Below are 22,127 nucleotides of genomic sequence, written 5' to 3' on the forward strand. Positions count from 1 at the left end.
TAAATGAAAAAAATTATCAACGGGACAATCTACAATCCTCCTAAGTGGCTACGCCAGCTTTCCATGTCAAGAAACAACTCTAGCTATTAAACATCGTTATAGAATCGACATGACTACAGCAAAATTCTCTCAAGATGAACTTGGATTAATGCATTTGATTTAAAAAAACAGTTGGATTTAAGAAATAATTTGAAGAATGCATTTCAAATTACACCAATCTTGGGTTACATGAAATCCACCACAATTTCTATAGAAATTGGTTATCTTGATATAGAGTGCTTTCAAAATTCTCTTAAATTTAGTCCATCCAAACAAGTGATGGATCAATCATTCAATCTAAGCACAACCTCGGTTATTTGTAATCATACCACTCGTCTACTGAGTTGCACTGAGCAATCATGAGCCAGAAATTACTGAACAATTAGAAAATATCCCTCTGTTCGACAACTGAAAACTTCATTTTTTGTTTCGGGGATGTTCAGTAAAAAAAGGCCCCATTTTTCTACGACAGCGATTTAACTTCCAAACTACCCTTGCATGACGTGATGTTGCAGTGTCACAGAACTCTCGTCCAAGATCAGTGCCACTAAAAACATGTCGAAGAAATCAAATGTCTAGCTTGCTAAGGCACCATAAAAGCGAAATGCAGATGAAATAGATACTCATGCTTCAGGTAAAGTTTAAAAGCCTGAACAGATCAAGGTCGTAACATATAATAGTACCACGTCTGACTTCCAATTAGCAGCTGAAACAAAAGAGGTACACCTAGTTTTACTCTTTTGTAAATATGCTAACATAGAAACCCGAACGTAAACAGGGTTTCTAGGGTGAGTTCTTCTAGAAGCTGGAAAAAACAGTTTTTATATCGTAAAGATGTATGGTAATATGGAATATCAGTAAAACTATTCCTATCCAAGCAGAAGCATAAACCGATCACCAAAATATCGACAGCTGTATGCATCTGTATCTAGTATTTGACAAGATATGTATTTGACGTCGTTTGCATTCGACTCAATCATAAGAACAAGACTAACCCTTTACATTGTAAATCCCCGGGCCTGGAACTATCTTCTCCCGGGGATTTCCTGATTGTCTCTCCACCAATTGGTCTTTTGCAATTTGAAAGTCCCGGCACTCAGCAGAGCAAAATGCACAGAGATTACTGCATCAAAGTGAACACAGAAACTTGAGCAATTCTAATGCATAGAAATATATATAATCTAGAGGATCTTGGGCAGATAGCTTTGTATATGACATTCATAATGAGAGATGCATTAATAAAGAAGACAAGTAAAATGGTCGAATTCCTTGATAGTGCCAACCAATTGATTCATCAAGTTTCTCAAGTGATATTGTATTGATCAAATGATGACATGACGGAGATATATTATTGTCAAGATGGAAAATTCTGAACACCACATCGAACCGTTGAGAAACCGTAAAATTCAATTCCTAATGAAGAAATAAAACAGGCACAATGGATTCTTGGAGTAGCAAATAGCACCCCTCCTAGGAAAACCTAGAAAAGAATATTACCGGTTTATAAACTAGTGAATGATCTTTCACGACCCTGTGCTTTTAAAAATGCCCTCACAAAAGGGGTAAATATGCCTCCTTTTTAGAACACGTGGTTTTAAAAGGCTATTTATTTTACGTAGGGGTGACCAAGTTAATCGACTTACAAGACAATAAACTCCTTAGTAATCGATGCTCATTCCACAAAGCAGTAAATGGAAGCAATAAAATACGAAGATCAAAAAATGGATAAAGAAACCATAAAACAGCGAGAGCATAAAATGTATTCAACAAATCAAAGCATAAAATGCAGAAGCAACAAGCACAGTTCCATTATCTTTTCATTCATTCTAATCGAGGCCGAATACTAATTATATTATAACCCCAAGCAAGTTCCCTTTACCTATACATGAAGACCTCCGAGTTCTGCGCTATCCGCTTCTGGCAATAGTGACATTTCTCCAGAAAACCGCCCATTTTAAGCTGATCAGATTCACCAGCACTCTGATGCACCAGCGTTGAAACAGCATTCACAATCTTCGGCTCGGCGGCGTCGGCTTCAGATGGCTTCATAACCTTCACTGGGACAAGGGAAGCAGAGGCGTCCGTTTCAAGAGGCGTCGCATGTTGAGTGGATGAAGCAACGTTTCGGCTGCGCTTTCCCCGCATTTTCACAGGAGCCGAAGCTGAGTTAGGGTTTTCTACACTGAGTTATTCGTGTTTGAAACAAATGAACTGATGAGCGAAAGTGAGTGACCACCCTATATATCTGGCACTCGCGGTCCCCTTCAAGGAAACAGACCCGATTTTGACCCAAAATGGGTCGGGTTTTGTGGATAAGAGCAATATATAACTTAAATTATTATTATTCAAAATATATATATATATATATATATATATATATATATATATATATATATACATACTAGTGTGTTTATATATATAAAAAAATTAGTGAGAGGCCAATCTTGCAATTAACTTGAATTGACATGAAGGACCATAGTGCAATTTAGGATTGGTATTATTGTAATTTTTTTTACGGGAGGTATTATAATAACCAAATTCCCAAATGAAAGGATATAATAAAAGTTAAAATGCACAAAATATACTCTATTGTTAAAGCGATTTTATGGCTACTATATAAGGGCTTGTATGCGACAAGTCATTTTGAAACACCATTTTATACCTAAATAATTTCTCACTATAATCTTTGATACTAGCGGAAAATTTTAGGGTCCGATTCCAGTAAGTGTCACTAGTCCAGACGCAGGTTTCAAAATTGTTCCGAACCTGATATCACGAATAAGATTGTTAGAAGAGGGCCAAGAGGGTTTTCTGGCATAGCCGCTCCGACACTCAAGTTAGAGACTGAGGATATAAATGGAGAGCAGCTAAGGGTACTGCTGAAAAATAATATAGTGAATGAATCAATTGAACACTCAAACCTGTATAGAAGGGTACATGGACCCTTGACTGACCTTCCATCTTAGTTGAGGATGGGCCAGGAGTCCCACATCTGGTTTGGGCCTAACCCTAACGGGCCCATCTATGGAGTATCAATCATGTTAAAGATCCAACGAAAATATCATGTAACAACGAAATTTTGTTATTATCTTATATGATTTCCTATTGAAATAAAAATTACAATCTTATTGAATGCATTATCGTCTCCAATTTAAAAGTTATAGTAACTGCATATCAACTTCTTTTCATCTCATTATACATCTTTCTTTCTTTTTTTACTCAATTTTTCACTTCCATAGTTTTAATTTATTATGTCACAATGCATCACGTATGTCACGATCGTTATTTTTAATTTAAAAATCTATACCCTTCAAAAAACTTTTACACACAAAAAAAAAAAATCGATGGTTCACTCTTGTTATACTAAATAAATTTTTTTCAAAAAAAAAAAATCAATCTTTTATTTATTTATTTATTTCTTGTATGGACACTCAGAATTTGAGTAAAAAATGAGCGTAGAGAAACTTTATCAGCTTGTATAAATATTTTCTATGTGGAATTTGCAAAATACAAACATAATTTTCGATTAAAAATTATTCGAAAGCCTTGATGAGAATAAATTTGTAAACCGATCTCTTCTATTAAATAATGTACGTATTCATATAAATTCTTGTGAAAAGCCATTGATCGGAACTTTAGGCTATCTTTGATAGTCATGATAAGAGAATGATGATTAAATAATCTTCCCTTATCTCATGTTTGATTCATTTTTAATTGAGCATTGAGGCCCTTGATTATGATTGAAAGCCCTCACTATTTATGTTATTTGTGTGATTAAATATCACTCCTCAAAGGTGTGATAATGTATAATTTTTGAATAATGATAATGATAAAATTGTATATTGACCATAATAACCTTGAATTGTCTTCTTCAATATAATATAAAAATTAAAATTAGTAAAATTTAATAATTAATATAATATTTAAATTTTTATTATATTTTCTATAAATTAATTTCATATATTTTTATTATTTTCAATCATTTTAAAAAAAATAAATTGCAATACAAATATATCTTAAATTAAATTTTTATAAATTTCTGATCTTGTTAATTAATTTTTTTTATGAAAATAAATATTTATTAAATTTAAATTTATTTTGTTTAACGACTACCGTAATATTTTCAAATATATTTCTAATAAATATATTTAAATTAATTTTAATAAATGTAAATTATAATTATAAATATTTGCTTATCTATCAAATTATTTTAAGAATATTTATAATTATTTTAAAACAATAATATTGTAATTATTACTAAATTTTAGTTAATATTAAAATTCAAAATATTATTGTTATTTTAATTATTAATGTAAGACTTGAGAATTCGATTACCGTAATTTGAAATGATTTGGGGGATAATTGATATGTTTATAGACGGAAAAGATCGGACCGGGAAAGACGAGAAAATGCATGAAAATGTGCGAGGAACAGTAGCCTCGCGCATATGCGCGACACGAATCCGCGCATGTGCGCGAGGTAACCCGAGAGTTGTGAAGAATTTTGAAGGACCTCGCGCACATGCGCCGATTGAGGGCGTGCATATGCGAGAGGCGTTGTGCATGCTACGCGCCGAGACATAGTGTCTCGCGCATATGCGCCGAGACATAGTGTCTCGCGCATATGCGCCGAGACATAGTGTCTCGCGCATATGCGCCGAGTGATGTCGCGCATATGCGCGAGACGTGCAACACAAAGATTTAGCCACATGGCTTTAACATGCACGAAGTATATGTATATATATATATATATATATATATATATATATATATATATATATATATATACCGAGACATAGTGTCTCGCGTATATGCGCCGAGTGATGTCGCACATATGCGCGAGACGTGCAACACAAAGATTTAGCCACATGGCTTTAACATGCACGAAGTATATATATATATATAAATACCGAGACATAGTGTCTCGCGTATATGCGCCGAGTGATGTCGCACATATGCGCGAGACGTGCAACACAAAGATTTAGCCACATGGCTTTAACATGCACGAAGTATATATATATATATATATATATATATATATATATATATATATATATATATATATATATATATGTTCCTTCAGAAATCAGAAACAAAAGAATCGAGAAAGGTTCTGAAGAAGAGTGAAAAATCCCTACGTCTTTTGTGAGAAATCCGTCCGTCCGGTTTTGAATCCGACTTCGGTATTGTGTTCCTATCGACGTAGGCTACAACTAGACGTAAGTTTTGCTACGTTTTGATATGTTTTGAAATTATGGTATTGGCAGAATCTGATATGATTCATATATGATGTTCTTGGCATGTTAGACATCGTATAATCGAAACCGGACTGAGGAACAGATACCATATGAAATTGTTATGATTTTTAGAGTTGAGTTGATTGAGAATTGATATCAGGATTGGATTATTATCGAGTATGAGGTGTTAGGATGGATATCTGACTAATATGGTAGTGCTGGATATATTGAAATTATGACGTTATGTTGTTGAAACAAAATTTGATTGATTTCTGATTATATCCAGTATTGATTGAGTAGTATATTGATAATGTACCATCGATATCGTTATTGTCAGATTGAATATTGACAGGCTTGGGGTTCGAGACTTCGACAGAGTCAGAGTATCAGAAAGAAAGATATAAATTAATGTTGAGTTGGGATTGCACAACTTGAGTGAGGTTTGACTCGAGTCTCCCTAAATCACATACTTAGTTTATTGTATTGATATTTGTAATTGATGGTATTGATGTTTGTAGTCTATTGGTTTATAGCCACTGCATGTATTGAATACTGATTCGTTTAGTCATGGGCTGATTCGTCTGGTTATCGGCTGATTCGCCTAGTCATCGACTGATTCGTCTGGTCATTGGCTGATTCGCTTATTCTTTTACTGATTCGTCAATTCTGCGGCCGATTCGCCTAGACACTGGATATATGAATTATATTGATGTCGTTTAGGGATTGATTCATGCCTATCGACTGAGATTCGATATATTTATCATTATTCAGACACCGGGATCCCTAGATTAGAATTGAGTCGAGTCTGAGACTACGCGTCAGTTGAGTCGAGCATGAGACGACGCGTCGATTGAGTTGAGTCTGATACGACATGTTGATTTACATTGGTTATATCTTTCATGTTTGTTGAATTACTACATGTTAATGATACCTTTATTATGCTTTTATATATGTTTTTATATGATTGCATGTTTACATTGTTTATATTGAGATTTATTCTCACCGGAGTTATCCGGCTGTTGTCTTGTTTTGTATGTATGCATGACAACAGGTGGGGTTGGATCAGGGTCGAGAAGAGGATGAGAGAAGACAGTTAGCGTGAAGATCCGGACTTAGGAGTATATCTGTTATATCACCTGAGGTGTAGTGAAGAAACATTAATTATTATGATTTATGATTGTACATGACTTGTACTTAGATCTGAATTGTGATCTTGTAAAAGAGATAAGATTTATTTCATATGCTGCGTACGCTCGTATTTAAAAAAAAAATTAGATCATGTTTATTTTAATTGATTAATTATTCCCAGAAAGTGATTAAGAATTGAATTAAGTTCGGGTACCCACAATTAAAGTAAATGCATATTTACAAATATATTTCTAATAAATATATTTAAATTAATTTTAATAAATATAAATTATAATTATAAATATTTAATTATCTATCCAATTATTTTAAGAATATATATTTAATTAATATTTAGGGCATTTGGTCATTACAATAAAATTTACAAAATTAATTAATCATTTTAAAATCATACCAAACACCATGTTATTTATCTCACATACTATTAATCCATATATCTCATTTATTTAATAACTCTAATTATTAATAATTTATTTATCATATCACAGGTACCAAACGGAGCCTTAATGAATTGAGATTCTCAAATGTCAAACGAGTAGGTCTTTTTTGAGACGGTCTCACGAATCTTTATATGTGAGATACGTCAACTCTGCTGATATTCACAATAAAAAGTAATACTCTTAGCATAAAAAGTGATATTTTTTCATAGATGACTCAAATAAAAGATTTGTCTCACAAAATACGACTGTCTTTCCAAAGTTTTTGTCGTGCCAAACATCTTACTAAGCCATCCAATATTATATATTTATTAATATTATGTAAACGTCCAAATTACATAAAGGGCTCCGTTGAAAGAGTAAGGATAGGGGTGAGCAAGATTTCGGTTAAACCGAATTAACCGACCGAACCGAGCCAATTCGGAAATTCGGTTCGGTTATTTCGGAAATTCGGTTTTCAAATTAAAAAATTCGGTTAATTCGGTTCGGTTACGGTTTTCAAAATTTTTAAATCGGTTAACCGAATTAACCGGTATAATAAATATTATTTAATAAAAAAATTTATTTATCAATTTTTATAAGTATTTTAATTTTTAATTTTAAAATCGATATAATATATATTAATTGTGTTCAAATAAAACTTATACATTTGTGATGTGTGTGATTTTATGTTTTTATGCATTTGTGTAAACTATAGTGTTAAAAAAAAATTACATATATAATTAAAGTTAAATCATTTTTTTTAAAAAAAATAATCATGACCGAATTAACCGATTTTAATTCGGTTCGGTTTCATCGGTTATGAAAATTAATTCGGTCGGTTCGGTTATGAATAAATATTTCGGTTCGGTTCGGTTATGGCTTATTCGGTTCGGTCGGTAACCGAATTAACCGAATGCTCACCCCTAGGTAAGGATATAATATATGATATCACATATTATTGATTGAAGATAAAAAAAAAAAAAAAAAAATGCAAATACAAGTAGACAACCCTATAAAATAAACTCTGCCTTACTTCAAATGAGCATCTTCCATCTTTTTTTAATCTATTATTATACGTATCGTATAAACTACATAATCGATACATTTATTATAATATTTTACGGAATTTAACATTTTTTTGGTTTATATATTTACCTTTTTATCATTTTGGTCTTATATATTTACGTAATTACCTTTTTATCATTTTGGTCTTATATATTTTTAAATTTCAATTATTTTTGTTTTGTTTACAATTTTAATCCATTTTCGATGTGGTGCTACTGTGACACCAGCGTAGTGTTGATTTGTGCAATGTTACACAAGCACTCGATGCAAAAAAAACTAAAATTGATAAAAATTTGAAGATACGAGAAAGAATATGATATTTATGAATATAATCATGCAATAACAAGCCAAGATTCAAATTATTTAAGATTATATTTGGATTGATGGATTTATTTTGAAGGAAGACGTTTGATTTTGAGGAATGATTTGATAGATTATATATTTAAAATATATGGTAATATTTCCAAGCAAGTTAATGATTTAAAATCTAGCATCTTTAATTCATCAAGCATAATCTAAGTTTTTGTTTATATTATGTCAAAAAATTCATTTTTGATTTTATTAAATATCACATACTTTTCTATGCTTACGAAAATTAAAAGATTGATTAATCAACAACGTCTTAATTGTGGCCGATGTTACATATCTGCCCTTAAGTTTGTCCCACCTGATTTAATCAAAACTTTACCTTATACGTATATACATAGTACCCATATGGGTACTATGGGGGTTTTATTAAAACTAATTTAAATTTTAAATTTTTTTTCAAAAATACTTTAAAAAAAAAAGATGTATCAAAACTACCTCAATCCGCTGATGAGAAGCGCGGACGCTGCCTACGTGGAGCACCGTCCGCGCTTACCTGGGGGTTTTATTAAAACTAATTTAAATTTTAAATTTTTTTTTCAAAAATACTTTAAAAAAAAAAGATGTATCAAAACTACCTCAATCCGCTGATGAGAAGCGCGGACGCTGCCTACGTGGAGCACCGTCCGCGCTTACCAAGCGCGGACGCTGTATTTTATATATATTTTTTTTTTACAATTTTATCGATTTTACTCCACCAATCGTTTTGTTTTGATCCAGTACGAACGATTCCTGAACAATTCACGTGAAAGCTGAGAAAACGAGACACTGAAAAATTTCACGTGAAGACCAATAATAGAGAAACAATTCCTATATAATTGAAACATTTTCGATTGAATCAGTTAACAATTCTCATAAAATTTCCCTCACTTGTCTTTGAATTTTTCTCCAATCTCAGTGAAAAATGTCTAACATCGACGTACTCTTATATTTTGGTGGTCATGTAGTTAGCGATAATGAATCGATTGAATATAGCATTCCATTTGTTAGACCGATACGAGTATCACGATCCATTAATTTGATGGAGTTAGTTGAAGTTGTGCATAAAATGTTAGCAATCGATCCAGCGAATTTTGTTTTGAAGATGTCAACCAAGTATTCATTCATGGAGAGAGCATCTTGGCATGAAATTCAAGTCAATCACGTTGATGACGATGTTTTACAGTTTGTAATGCAATGTGACATTATGCATGTTTTCCATCTGTACGTGGAAGCAAATTCAATTGAGAATAATGTTGGATTTGATGATCCTGAATCGTGCGTTCCACATGCATCCGATTTTGGTTTTTGTAACCAACCCGGTACGTCTACATATGGTGGTTTCCAGGAGCAAGAATCTTATGTTCCACAGGTTACTGAAGGACTCGGTAATATGAGTTTCGATGATGTAAGTGGGCCTTGGGATCAATTTATAAATGTCTCGTCTGAACAAAATAATGTTCCATATTGGCCGAATCCAACATTAGATACGAGTGCTCGTTGTCCGGATGAGGCCAATAATGATTATATTTGGAGGACTGATTCCGAACCCGATATATCATACAGCGAGTCTGAAGAAGATGATGCGAATGTTGATGATGAAGTGAATATTTCTACGAATCCTGGTGTGGGGACACGGACGCTGATCTTTCTGCTTAATCATCTTTGGGATTTAATTATCAATTAAGATAAAACAGGGTCTAAAAAAAATTTCTTTTTAAAATGTAACTGCGGAAGGTAATATAATCTAAACAATATCCATCTCTATATAAAAACTACAGTTCAGTAGAAAAGTACAATAGTGTACAACTTAAGTCTAAGGTTCAATTACTAAATTCAAATAATAAACCAAGTCTGCTACAAGTCCGGAATCACCACGCTAACTCGTCTTCTCTCATCGTCATCTCGACCCTGATCCAGCCCCTCCTGTTGTCATGCACACATACAAAACAAGACAACAGCCGGATAACTCCGGTGAGAATAAATCCCAGTATAAAACATGGTAAGCATGTATATAACCAAACTAATTCATAAACCATGCGATCATGTATAAACACAATATATTCCATAATCTATGAAATTAAGCATGCAACTCAAATCAGATAAACATGCATATAAACAATCTAAATCATAAAAACATGCTAGCACAACTGGAAGCAATAACGATGGGTCCAATGATCTAGGAACCACATCCATATAATCATGCAGTCCTAATCAAATCATGTCTAGACTTGACTCGACTAAAACTCTAGGGATCCCGGGGTGAATAAGACGTCACTGGCTGTCACCTACCCTACCAATCGAGGTGCTGTACGTCTTATTCCTAGACTTCGGCCTGATCTGTATCCGCATCTACAATAGGGGCGGTGATCTTCCCCTAAGCTGAGATATCGCCGAACATCTAGAAGTCTGGATGATCTCGCAGACTTTCCTATCTTAATGCATGAATACAAAATCTGTAAACCAAGCATAATAAGATAAAACATAAACAAGAGTATAGTATGTGATTTATTGGGCAACTCAAGGATGGTCTCGATTGAGTTGTTTCTTCCCGAATATCACATGAATTATACCTTTGTCGTCCCGGTCTGACGAAGACGAAGTCTTGTATTCAACTCTGTCCATATCAAATCTGAAATGACAATATCGAATACACTGTATCAGTTAAGAACTCAATATACAATCTGTTCTGATCAATACTCAACTCAGTACATAATCTGATCAATATCTGAACAATGTACAATCTGATTCATATCAATGATATCACGATCTAATCGAAATCATATCTGAATTTGATCAATCTAACTCAACTGATGTTTCAACGGCATAACAATACAATCTGAATAACCCCGTCAATCTGAACATCACAAATATAAGACTGAAACTCATAACCGGTGTCAATACAATCATATTCTGAATACTAACACAATTCTAATATAGAATCATAACAATTACAGAAACGGTTTGTTCTTTAATCTGTCTTTAATTCTACAATGTCTACGGTAGTAGAAACATCATATCTGAATCACATGCAATTCTAGCAACATCATATTTCCAAAACATCTCAAAACGTAACAAAACTTACGTCCTTGTGTAGCTCTTAGCACGAGAAGCACGATACTGCTTTCGGATTCGAATTCTGATAGACGGATTTCTCACAATCGCAAATCTAAAAGACGGAAGGAAATTCTCTCAAGTCTCTCGGTTTCCTTGCCAAAAGTCTGAAGAAAAACGTGTCATCCACATATATTTATACTGCATGCAAATCTGAAAACGTGGCATCATTTCTCAAGTTACACGTTAGACCGCGGGTGCGGTGAGTGTAAGGACCGCGGGTGCGCTCAAGCGGTGATCATATCCAAAATGTTCGAAGCAACGACCGCGGGTGCGGTGTTATCTTTACCGCGGGTGCGGTGTCTGCACCGCGGGTGCGCTCTCGCTAAGACCGCGGGTGCGGTGTGGCTACGGGATTTGCACTCCATTTTCTGCACATGCACCGCGGGGGCGGTCATGCTAGCACCGCGGGTGCGGTTGTGCAAACTTCTAAATTCTAGTTTTCTGATCATGCAACACCTGGTTTCTCAAATCTTTCTTCCTTCATTGCATGTCATACATTCTCATATCTTCCGAGTCTTACATTAACGAAGATTAACAATCTTGGTTTATCAATTCTATAATTCTTGGGCATTACATTTCTCCCCCTCTTAGATCTGAGTTCGTCCTCGAACTCTCAAGTAAGCAATTCAGCTGTACGAGAAGAAATGTATACTAGAGTTCAACTCGACCTCAAATCCCTGATCCCCATCGGGAATACGAATTCATGAAGTATAACATCATAATACCTCTAACTCAATCTTGTCATATTGGTTATACAACATCTGTATAAACCAGTCACCGTTCAATAAAACAATACTAACAGTCATTGTTCAACCTGTTTATCCCAATCAAGAATATCTTCAGTCTTTATCTCCAAATACCAATCGTCATCCTCCGACGTTGGTGTCTTAAATCTATTCATGCTGAACTATCTGGATAACTAGTGCTAACATCCAGCACTAAAGTCCTACCAATATCTGCCAATATCTGATTATTACACCTTGACTATCTGTCAATGTCTCTGACTACCTGCCAATCTGTAATAAATCTGTACAAGAGAGCTTATGATATAGTCTATCACCAGTACAACTCCATCGAAATCACAATCTGATATCATCTAATTCAATATTCTAATCCATCTGATCATTTCTTTGACATCGATCTATGTCATTTAGTTCTGTTTGTACGTAATCTGGTACAAACTGATAGATATAGATTGAGTAATCTGTCAATCATAATCATATCATATCATAATCTAAAGAAAATGGCGGTAATTTCATTACGAAAACCATAGAAATGTACTCCCATTTCTATTCAGAACCATACAAATTCTGTAATAATCTTCTGATTTCTATCTCTTTGTCTTCTTCTGTTAGCAATTCAGACTTGTCAGTACAATTTCTGCCAACATTTCTGTACCCATTCTGTTATAACCGATCTAATCTGTTTATATCACAACTGTCTGTTCGAATATCATACATTCACAATCATCTGAATGGCAACTGAATTCACTACTATGCGGTTCTAACACTATCTGTGAGTTCAGATTCGAACTATGCTGTATAAACAAATCAGTGAATAATCATGGATTAAAGAAGAAATACCTACCTGGTATTCGGCTCTGACCATCAATATCAAAATCTGTAACCAATTTTGAAACATTCTGATATCATAAACTAATCAATCTGATACAACCACAAATCACATATCAATTGCTCTAATCGAAACTCTGTTCTGATTATCGAAATACAATTCTGAGAATTCTGATCACATTTCTGAACTGTTGCAACTCTCAACTGTTTACAATATTCTGTATCAAACATACATACAAACTACAGTAATATCAATCAGATTCGAGATAAAACAGCCTATACAGATCTAGTGAGTTTAAGAAAACTCATAGAACAACGATTGCTGGCAATACTGATAATTCTGACTACTGATCCATCTTCACAGTGCCCAAATCATCTGCCATATCTCATCTGCAATAGAATATGCTCCCAAACAATATAAGATGTCTCAAATACTGATTTAGAGCAATCACAATACGCAAGTAGATATAACATAATCAAAGAATAAGAGAATAAGAAAATCTGTAAAACTCAGCAATTCTGACTTTCTGACATTTCTGCTAATTCTGATATATCTGTTACCTGTGTCGTTTACAGTCGCTGATTTCTGTCTCAACTGTGCAAATAAATCGGTATACAAACTGCAGATATCACTTATTATGAATACAATATAAATATAAAGAATAGTACCTGTTGTGAATTCTAGATCTGTGTTTTCGTTTGAACTTTGTTCCCTACAATCTTCGGGAACGTTTCTGGGGACAGACTTTAGCAAAGTGTCCCGGCTGTCCACAATTATTGCATCTACCAGTCACTCCCTGGCATTGCTCGGTGGAATGTCTCCCTCCACAACTCCTGCAATATACTCCAGTATAGCTCGGACTAGAACTACTGGAACTCGAGGAATCACCCCCTAACTTCTTGAATGGCTTCTTGCGGGCTTTCAGCAAATCTTGCTTCCCACTCGTACTGCCGTGATCATATCGGAGAGAGGATTGCTGTGTCTGGGGTTGCTTCACACACAACCTTGTCAATTGTCTAATCAGACTTGCCTCAGCTCTCTTCGCTCTACTCAGGATGTCAGCAAAATGGTAAGGTCGCTGCAAATTCATAAATGCAACTACCTCCGAGTTCAACCCTCTGATGAACTGATTCACTATAGCTTCATCATATCCAGCTATCTGAGGAGCAAAGTGCATTAGAGTAGAGAATTTGGCGGTAGATTCATCAATATTCAACTGCCCTTGGCTCAAATTCTCAAACTCTGCTTTCTTGTCCTCTCGGTACGAGACTGAGAAGAATCGTCGATAGAATTCAGTTTTGAATATTTCCCACGAAATCATTGTACCTCTCTCTGCCCACATTCTTCTACTTGTAATCCACCAACTCCTGGCGACTTCTCGTAACTGGTAAGGCACCATTTTAACCCTCTGTTCATCTGTACAATCAAGTAAATCAAACAAGATTTCTATATCATCAAACCAGTTCTGACAATCTTCAGATGTCTCGGTACCACTCAAAATCGGCGGCTGTAATAATTCAAATTCTTTCATCTTTTCTTCTAGCTGAGCTTCTGATGCATCTCTCTGTTCTGACGAAGTACTACCCCTTTCTGAAAATCTCCGAGGCGGTATATCTGAATATCAAACGATTCAATATACAGTCTGTATAATCTGTCTCAGCCCTCCTCTGATCATAAACCTCTGATTCAGACTCGGTTCTAATTCAGGCTTAGTAATTACATGCTGTAATCAACTCAGATAACAAACAACATGTAATAGGGAAAACAATAAATCATGCTAGCACACAATGTCAATCAACATTATAATCAATCTCATGCTAGCACACATGCAAGGAAAGAAAAATTCAATCTACCCCGCTCATCTCTTCTATCTCAATCTAAGTCTAAAAGAACTATCTGCTCTGATACCACCTGTTGTGGGGACCCGGACGCTGATCTTTCTGCTTAATCATCTTTGGGATTTAATTATCAATTAGATAAAACAGGGTCTAAAAAAAATTTCTTTTTAAAATGTAACTGCGGAAGGTAATATAATCTAAACAATATCCATCTCTATATAAAAACTACAGTTCAGTAGAAAAGTACAATAGTGTACAACTTAAGTCTAAGGTTCAATTACTAAATTCAAATAATAAACCAAGTCTGCTACAAGTCCGGAATCACCACGCTAACTCGTCTTCTCTCATCGTCATCTCGACCCTGATCCAGCCCCTCCTGTTGTCATGCACACATACAAAACAAGACAACAGCCGGATAACTCCGGTGAGAATAAATCCCAGTATAAAACATGGTAAGCATGTATATAACCAAACTAATTCATAAACCATGCGATCATGTATAAACACAATATATTCCATAATCTATGAAATTAAGCATGCAACTCAAATCAGATAAACATGCATATAAACAATCTAAATCATAAAAACATGCTAGCACAACTGGAAGCAATAACGATGGGTCCAATGATCTAGGAACCACATCCATATAATCATGCAGTCCTAATCAAATCATGTCTAGACTTGACTCGACTAAAACTCTAGGGATCCCGGGGTGAATAAGACGTCACTGGCTGTCACCTACCCTACCAATCGAGGTGCTGTACGTCTTATTCCTAGACTTCGACCTGATCTGTATCCGCATCTACAATAGGGGCGGTGATCTTCCCCTAAGCTGAGATATCGCCGAACATCTAGAAGTCTGGATGATCTCGCAGACTTTCCTATCTTAATGCATGAATACAAAATCTGTAAACCAAGCATAATAAGATAAAACATAAACAAGAGTATAGTATGTGATTTATTGGGCAACTCAAGGATGGTCTCGATTGAGTTGTTTCTTCCCGAATATCACATGAATTATACCTTTGTCGTCCCGGTCTGACGAAGACGAAGTCTTGTATTTAACTCTGTCCATATCAAATCTGAAATGACAATATCGAATACACTGTATCAGTTAAGAACTCAATATACAATCTGTTCTGATCAATACTCAACTCAGTACATAATCTGATCAATATCTGAACAATGTACAATCTGATTCATATCAATGATATCACGATCTAATCGAAATCATATCTGAATTTGATCAATCTAACTCAACTGATGTTTCAACGGCATAACAATACAATCTGAATAACCCCGTCAATCTGAACATCACAAATATAAGACTGAAACTCATAACCGGTGTCAATACAATCATATTCTGAATACTAACACAATTCTAATATAGAATCATAACAATTACAGAAACGGTTTGTTCTTTAATCTGTCTTTAATTCTACAATGTCTACGGTAGTAGAAACATCATATCTGAATCACATGCAATTCTAGCAACATCATATTTCCAAAACATCTCAAAACGTAACAAAACTTACGTCCTTGTGTAGCTCTTAGCACGAGAAGCACGATACTGCTTTCGGATTCGAATTCTGATAGACGGATTTCTCACAATCGCAAATCTAAAAGACGGAAGGAAATTCTCTCAAGTCTCTCGGTTTCCTTGCCAAAAGTCTGAAGAAAAACGTGTCATCCACATATATTTATACTGCATGCAAATCTGAAAACGTGGCATCATTTCTCAAGTTACACGTTAGACCGCGGGTGCGGTGAGTGTAAGGACCGCGGGTGCGCTCAAGCGGTGATCATATCCAAAATGTTCGAAGCAACGACCGCGGGTGCGGTGTTATCTTTACCGCGGGTGCGGTGTCTGCACCGCGGGTGCGCTCTCGCTAAGACCGCGGGTGCGGTGTGGCTACGGGATTTGCACTCCATTTTCTACACATGCACCGCGGGGGCGGTCATGCTAGCACCGCGGGTGCGGTTGTGCAAACTTCTAAATTCTAGTTTTCTGATCATGCAACACCTGGTTTCTCAAATCTTTCTTCCTTCATTGCATGTCATGCATTCTCATATCTTCTGAGTCTTACATTAACGAAGATTAACAATCTTGGTTTATCAATTCTATAATTCTTGGGCATTACACCTGGTGAGGGGACATCATCTCAACAACCACCACGTGACACATTGCAGAGGCAGACTGTACCATTTCTGTCAAACACTTCTGAAATACCATCTTTTTTCAATAAATTTTTTGGGGAAGAGCATCCTGATTCTGTCGATGTTTCTTCTGGAGTGCAATCAAGCTATTACAATCCGGATAGAGGTGAATTATGCGTCAACATGTTATTTAAAGATAAGAATGATCTTATTGCATCTGTGAAGGATTATTCAGTCAGAGTTGTCAGGCGTGAGTACCGTGTCGAGGATAGCACACGCAGTTTGTTGAAGTTACGTTGTAAAAATAATTCTTCTACGCTCATTTGTCGATGGGGACTGCGCGCTTCATTGAAGGCCAAGACAGGTTATTGGAAAATAACAAAATATGGCGGGCCTCACACATGTATATCTACGTCTGTTGGTATAGACCATAAGAACTTGAGCAGTGAGATGGTGGCACATACGCTATTGGGAGTTGTTCGTTGTGATCCTTCGTACGAGATTAAGTACATCATTGAAAATATGAAAGATAAATATGGTTATCAAATCTCGTACCTGAAGGCATGGCGAAGTTTGAAACGTGCTATGGAAATTGGTTATGGTACATGGGAGAGCTCGGTTCAATTACTCCCGAAGTATATGTGTGCTTTGTCCAAATACAATCCGGGAACAGTTGTGGAGTGGAAGCATCTCAGAGCCAACAATGAAATGGAGTCCATGATGCATACAATGATGGCCCATAGAGGTGTTGACCCAGAGACCATTCCTCCACCTCCGCCGTTCATTTCTCCGTTCAATTTTCAGTATGACTATCAGCCACAGGGGAATGCATCGGGAGTGCCACCACCAGATAATGACGAGGATGAGTGAGGTATGTTATCTTTTGTTCTTCTTTATCTTTTACTGTACATTGGATAGATTGAATGTACTATATTTTATCGTGCTTTAATTACAATTTACTTAACGCAGATCAACAGGTTGAAAAGAAGAACAACAAAGTTGAGGATATGGAAGTCAATTATGTTTTTTCATCTTATTTTTCGATTGCGTATTTTCTTCATTTCAGGTGTGTAAGATATAAAAGGAATTGGAACGTGTTTGTTTATATGTTTTATTTCAGTTTTGTTTACTTGTGTTTTGTTTCCTGCACTTTTATTAATCTGATACTGATGAAATAAAATAATCTACAATGCTTTAAATAACACTATACTTACGAAATCATAACATTCACACGGTGCAAAAACGCAAAATGTACAACAATTGAAATTTTATAGTCACAATTAATGAGCAGAATCATCGTCATAATTAAAATGATGCAAATGGCCCCCTGTTCCACAGTCAGGTGGATTGCGTCTTCTCGTCACTCTACGCAATCCTATATTTTCAGGAATTCTTTCGTTTGAATACTCTGGATAAGTGATAGGGGATATAACATTCCTCTGCGGTCGAGTATCATTCACAACATGCTGATGTCCGACGTTAAGCAAATTCGTGAAACTTTGTGTGTTCGACCAATAAGGAGTCTGAAAATCTGTCTGACCAAACGGACGAAAGTCACCATACCCTGAATCACCGAAAAAATCATGCTGAGTATTAGAGGTTCCTGTAAAAATCGTAGAGCCTCCTGCAAACCCACTTGGTTGCCCAATCATGTCACTTCTCCCTCCAAATGAAGACTGATGCGAAAACGGAGAAGGCGTACTAAAATTTTGTTGAAAATTAAATTCTCCAACAAAAGTATTGTACGGTTGTGGTTGAAAACCAACGGCAGTAACTGCAGGTGAGATCGAGCGCACAGTTATTCGATTGTACCATTCAAAGTAATCTTCATCAGTTTGCGTCGTTCGCCCGTGTCGCACCCCTTTACAAACATATCTCAGCCTATTATTCCACAACTCAATTGAATTCCTATGATAATCTCTCCAGTTGGTGTTGCGATGTCCTATTCTCGTGATATTATGCATATCGTCATTGTCGACGGCAGACCCTGGAATTGATTGCCGCCTTCGAAATTGTCGCATTACCCGATTAGGACGATGCATCTCCACGATGTCAAAGCAAATAAGGGGACAAACACACCGCCATATTTTGTTGTCGTATGAATCAATAATGGTCTTCACATCTATGTCATTTTTCTGGTATACGCTCCAATTAAACTGCAAAAAAATTATTAAAATTGAATATTAATTTGATGAATAAAAACATAATAGTACTCGGCTAATCACTATTACGTATTAAAATTTTATAATACCTCATTATTATTCATACGATCTAGCGAATCCCTTATAATTCTTACAGAATGTGTTGGCGAATGTGTGTAACTAAACCCATACGTCCACCTACAGTTACAAAAAAAATTTATATATCAAGAAAATATACAAGATAAATATGATATTCACAAAAATAATTTTTAAATATTACCGTGCACCATATGGAGAAACTGGAATTAAAGCATCCGGATCAACGGGAGGTACAACTAATGTTAACCCATCTCGATCGGGATTAACACATTTAATCCTGCTCCATGCCCATATCTGCGTGTAATAATAAAAAAAATTAACAAATTTAAACAAAATATCGTGTTAAATAAATACATCACATTAATGATACCTGCAGGATATATAAAGGTCCAGCCATTGTAGACTTCTCTACACGTGTCGCGTCACACAACTCACGATATAGAAACGCTAAAACTGCACTACCCCAACTATAAGACTTCACGTTATCAAGATCTCGTAACAGTTGCAAAAAAATTAGTCTAGCTGACCCTCCTTGATAATCAGGGAACATTATTCCTCCAATAATCATTAACGCAATACAACGAGTAAATTTGACAACATCTACCTCTGAAGTTTCATCATTGACAAGGTTAGATATACAATGATCATGTAGTGCTGTCATAGACAGATGACCACCTTTCAAATATTTTGATTCTGGCAAAAATCCCAACATATCCAAACATATGTTTTGCCATTCCTCCACTTTATGCGACACGTCTACTCCGGTTACTGCTTCACCATCAATTGTCAGACCCCAAATTATTGAATCATCTTGTAATGTAACTGTTGCTTCACCACATGTAAAGTGAAACGTGTGTGTCTCACGTCTCCAACGTTCAACAAGCGCAGTAATCAAATGATTATCAGTAACTTGCGAGCCACATTCTAAAACTCCATAAAAACCCATATGATTTAAATATGACAATACACGCCTGTGTAAGTAATTATCGGTATATAACTTCCAAATCAAATTGTCTGACCTTTTCACTTTGACAATATCATCAACGGTTAACGAAGATACTCTTGATGACATATGGGTCGCCTGTAAATATAGGACACTAAGATCTTCTGGATTTCTATTATCTGCCATTTTTGAAAAATGATGTAGATCTTCTCAACTTCAAAAAATATTGCAGGTAGGAAATGAAAAAATGATAAACGAGAGCACCACAGAGGAAGATAAATGGAGGAAAGAAGAGGACGAGAAGAAGATAAGGATCGACTTACATATTGATTGGACGAACCAATAAGGGCCACGTGGTATGAGAGAGGGCTGCTCCACGTAGGAGCGTCCGCGCTTTGTAAGCGCGGACGCTCCTACGTGGAGAAGCGTCCGCGCTTACCACGTAGGAGCGTCCGCTGATGAGAAGCGCGGACGCTCCTACGTGGAGCAGCGTCCGCGCTTACCAAGCGTGGACGGTGCTCCACGTAGGCAGCGTCCGCGCTTCTCATCAGCGGATTGAGGTAGTTTTGATACATCTTTTTTTTTAAAGTATTTTTGAAAAAAAATTTAAAATTTAAATTAGTTTTAATAAAAACCCGGGTACTATGGGTACATCTTGTTGGGCAGCTTATGAAGGACCAGGGCCGGGCCAATTACGAGGCTCAGGAGGCTACCGCTTCATGATCCGATTTTTTAAGAGGTCCAACATATATATTTTGAGTTAATAACCTGTTGCAATAATAAAAAAAAAATTGGCCTAGTATTAAATAAAAATAAGAGTAATCTGATTATTTTTTGTTTGTAATTGATCAAAATCGATCTTTTCTTTGAGTTCGGTTTGAATAATTTAAATAATATCAAGAGATTTTGGGATATTTGTTGAGTTTCAAAAAACTAACGAGTTAGTCTTTAACTAGTTTTATGAAGTATTGTATTAAACTTCAACAATTTTTTAATATGCTAATGTGTTTGACAAACTGAATGATTTATTCTTAAATACTTATATTGTCTATAAGATTTTTTTAACTATCATAGTAATAGTTGTCTAAGTAGAAAGAAGCTTATTAAAGTTGAAGTTAATAAACACTTATCTTCGATCAATAATATCACAAAATAGACCAAATGAGCTAGCTATGTTGTGAACTGACAAAGAAATTATCCGAAAAGTGGATTATACAAATTTGATATATATTTTTTCCTCTAAAATAACTAGACAATTATGATTTATGTAATTATTTTAAATATTTGTCAACTTGTTTTTTTATGTAATATATTATTTCTTGTGTATTTATTGTATTTATTATTTGCTAACTGAATTTTAGCATTATTTATAGTAACAAGAGAACTCATTTTTAAATTCACTTCAGATCTCATCGAACACATGTACGGCTGGCTATGTGAAAGACATAAGATGTTCATATGAATATCATCAAAACATTTAATACAACACGTTTTCGATATCTAAAAATATATATAAGATGATGGTTGATGTGTCTTTCTACCAGATGTTATGTAAACATTTTGCGAAAACTCCTAAAATGCTCAACAATATTATGGACTCGGAGTATCAAAACTATGTGTACATTAAATAATCGACTATCCCATTAATCTAATTTTCCAAGTTATGTTTTATTTATTTTTTAATGTATCAGAAACTGTTACTAATATACATATATATATATATACATATATATATATATCTATATATATATATATATATCTGTGTGTGTGATGATTGGCGCGTGGTTTTAGGTAAGCATCATTTTCTAGTCGTACATCACAAGAATGCATTCGCAATTAAATTGACGTTTATCTGCAAATAATTGATTTGTCATAATTGAAAATTTCAATCTTTGACTTAGCCTACGTTTTCATTTAGTATTGCACACACATTTTCGAATCATGTATAATCTTAAAATTTGTTTCATCATTTAAAAAATAAAATCCATTAAGAAAAAACTTCTTTAATGA

The 22,127-nt window shown here is 35.1% G+C and overlaps 1 protein-coding gene across 1 annotated transcript; it reads right to left on the bottom strand.

Moving 5' to 3' along the window:
• Positions 1-326: 326 nt before the first annotated feature.
• Positions 327-2,230, bottom strand: LOC140833291 (uncharacterized). Its single transcript, XM_073197668.1, has 3 exons — positions 1,919-2,230; positions 1,035-1,162; positions 327-586 (listed from the first exon to the last, which is right to left on the bottom strand). Exons 1-3 carry the CDS (start codon positions 2,182-2,184, stop codon positions 528-530), a joined length of 453 nt encoding a protein of 150 aa, XP_073053769.1. The 5' UTR covers positions 2,185-2,230; the 3' UTR covers positions 327-527.
• Positions 2,231-22,127: the final 19,897 nt, after the last annotated feature.

This window comes from Primulina eburnea, chromosome 6 (assembly GCF_022965805.1).
Source record: "Primulina eburnea isolate SZY01 chromosome 6, ASM2296580v1, whole genome shotgun sequence".
NCBI lineage: Eukaryota > Viridiplantae > Streptophyta > Magnoliopsida > Lamiales > Gesneriaceae > Primulina > Primulina eburnea.

Bases quoted from the DNA above. Each gene is read 5' to 3' on its own strand.
- LOC140833291 (XM_073197668.1), bottom strand. From the start codon at position 2,184: ATGCGGGGAAAGCGCAGCCGAAACGTTGCTTCATCCACTCAACATGCG. The intron at 1,163-1,918 runs GTAAAGGGAACT...ACTTTGATGCAG, and splicing joins TCGGAGGTCTTCATGTATAG to TAATCTCTGTGCATTTTGCT. The intron at 587-1,034 runs GTTAGTCTTGTT...ACATGTTTTTAG, and splicing joins GGGGATTTACAATGTAAAGG to TGGCACTGATCTTGGACGAG.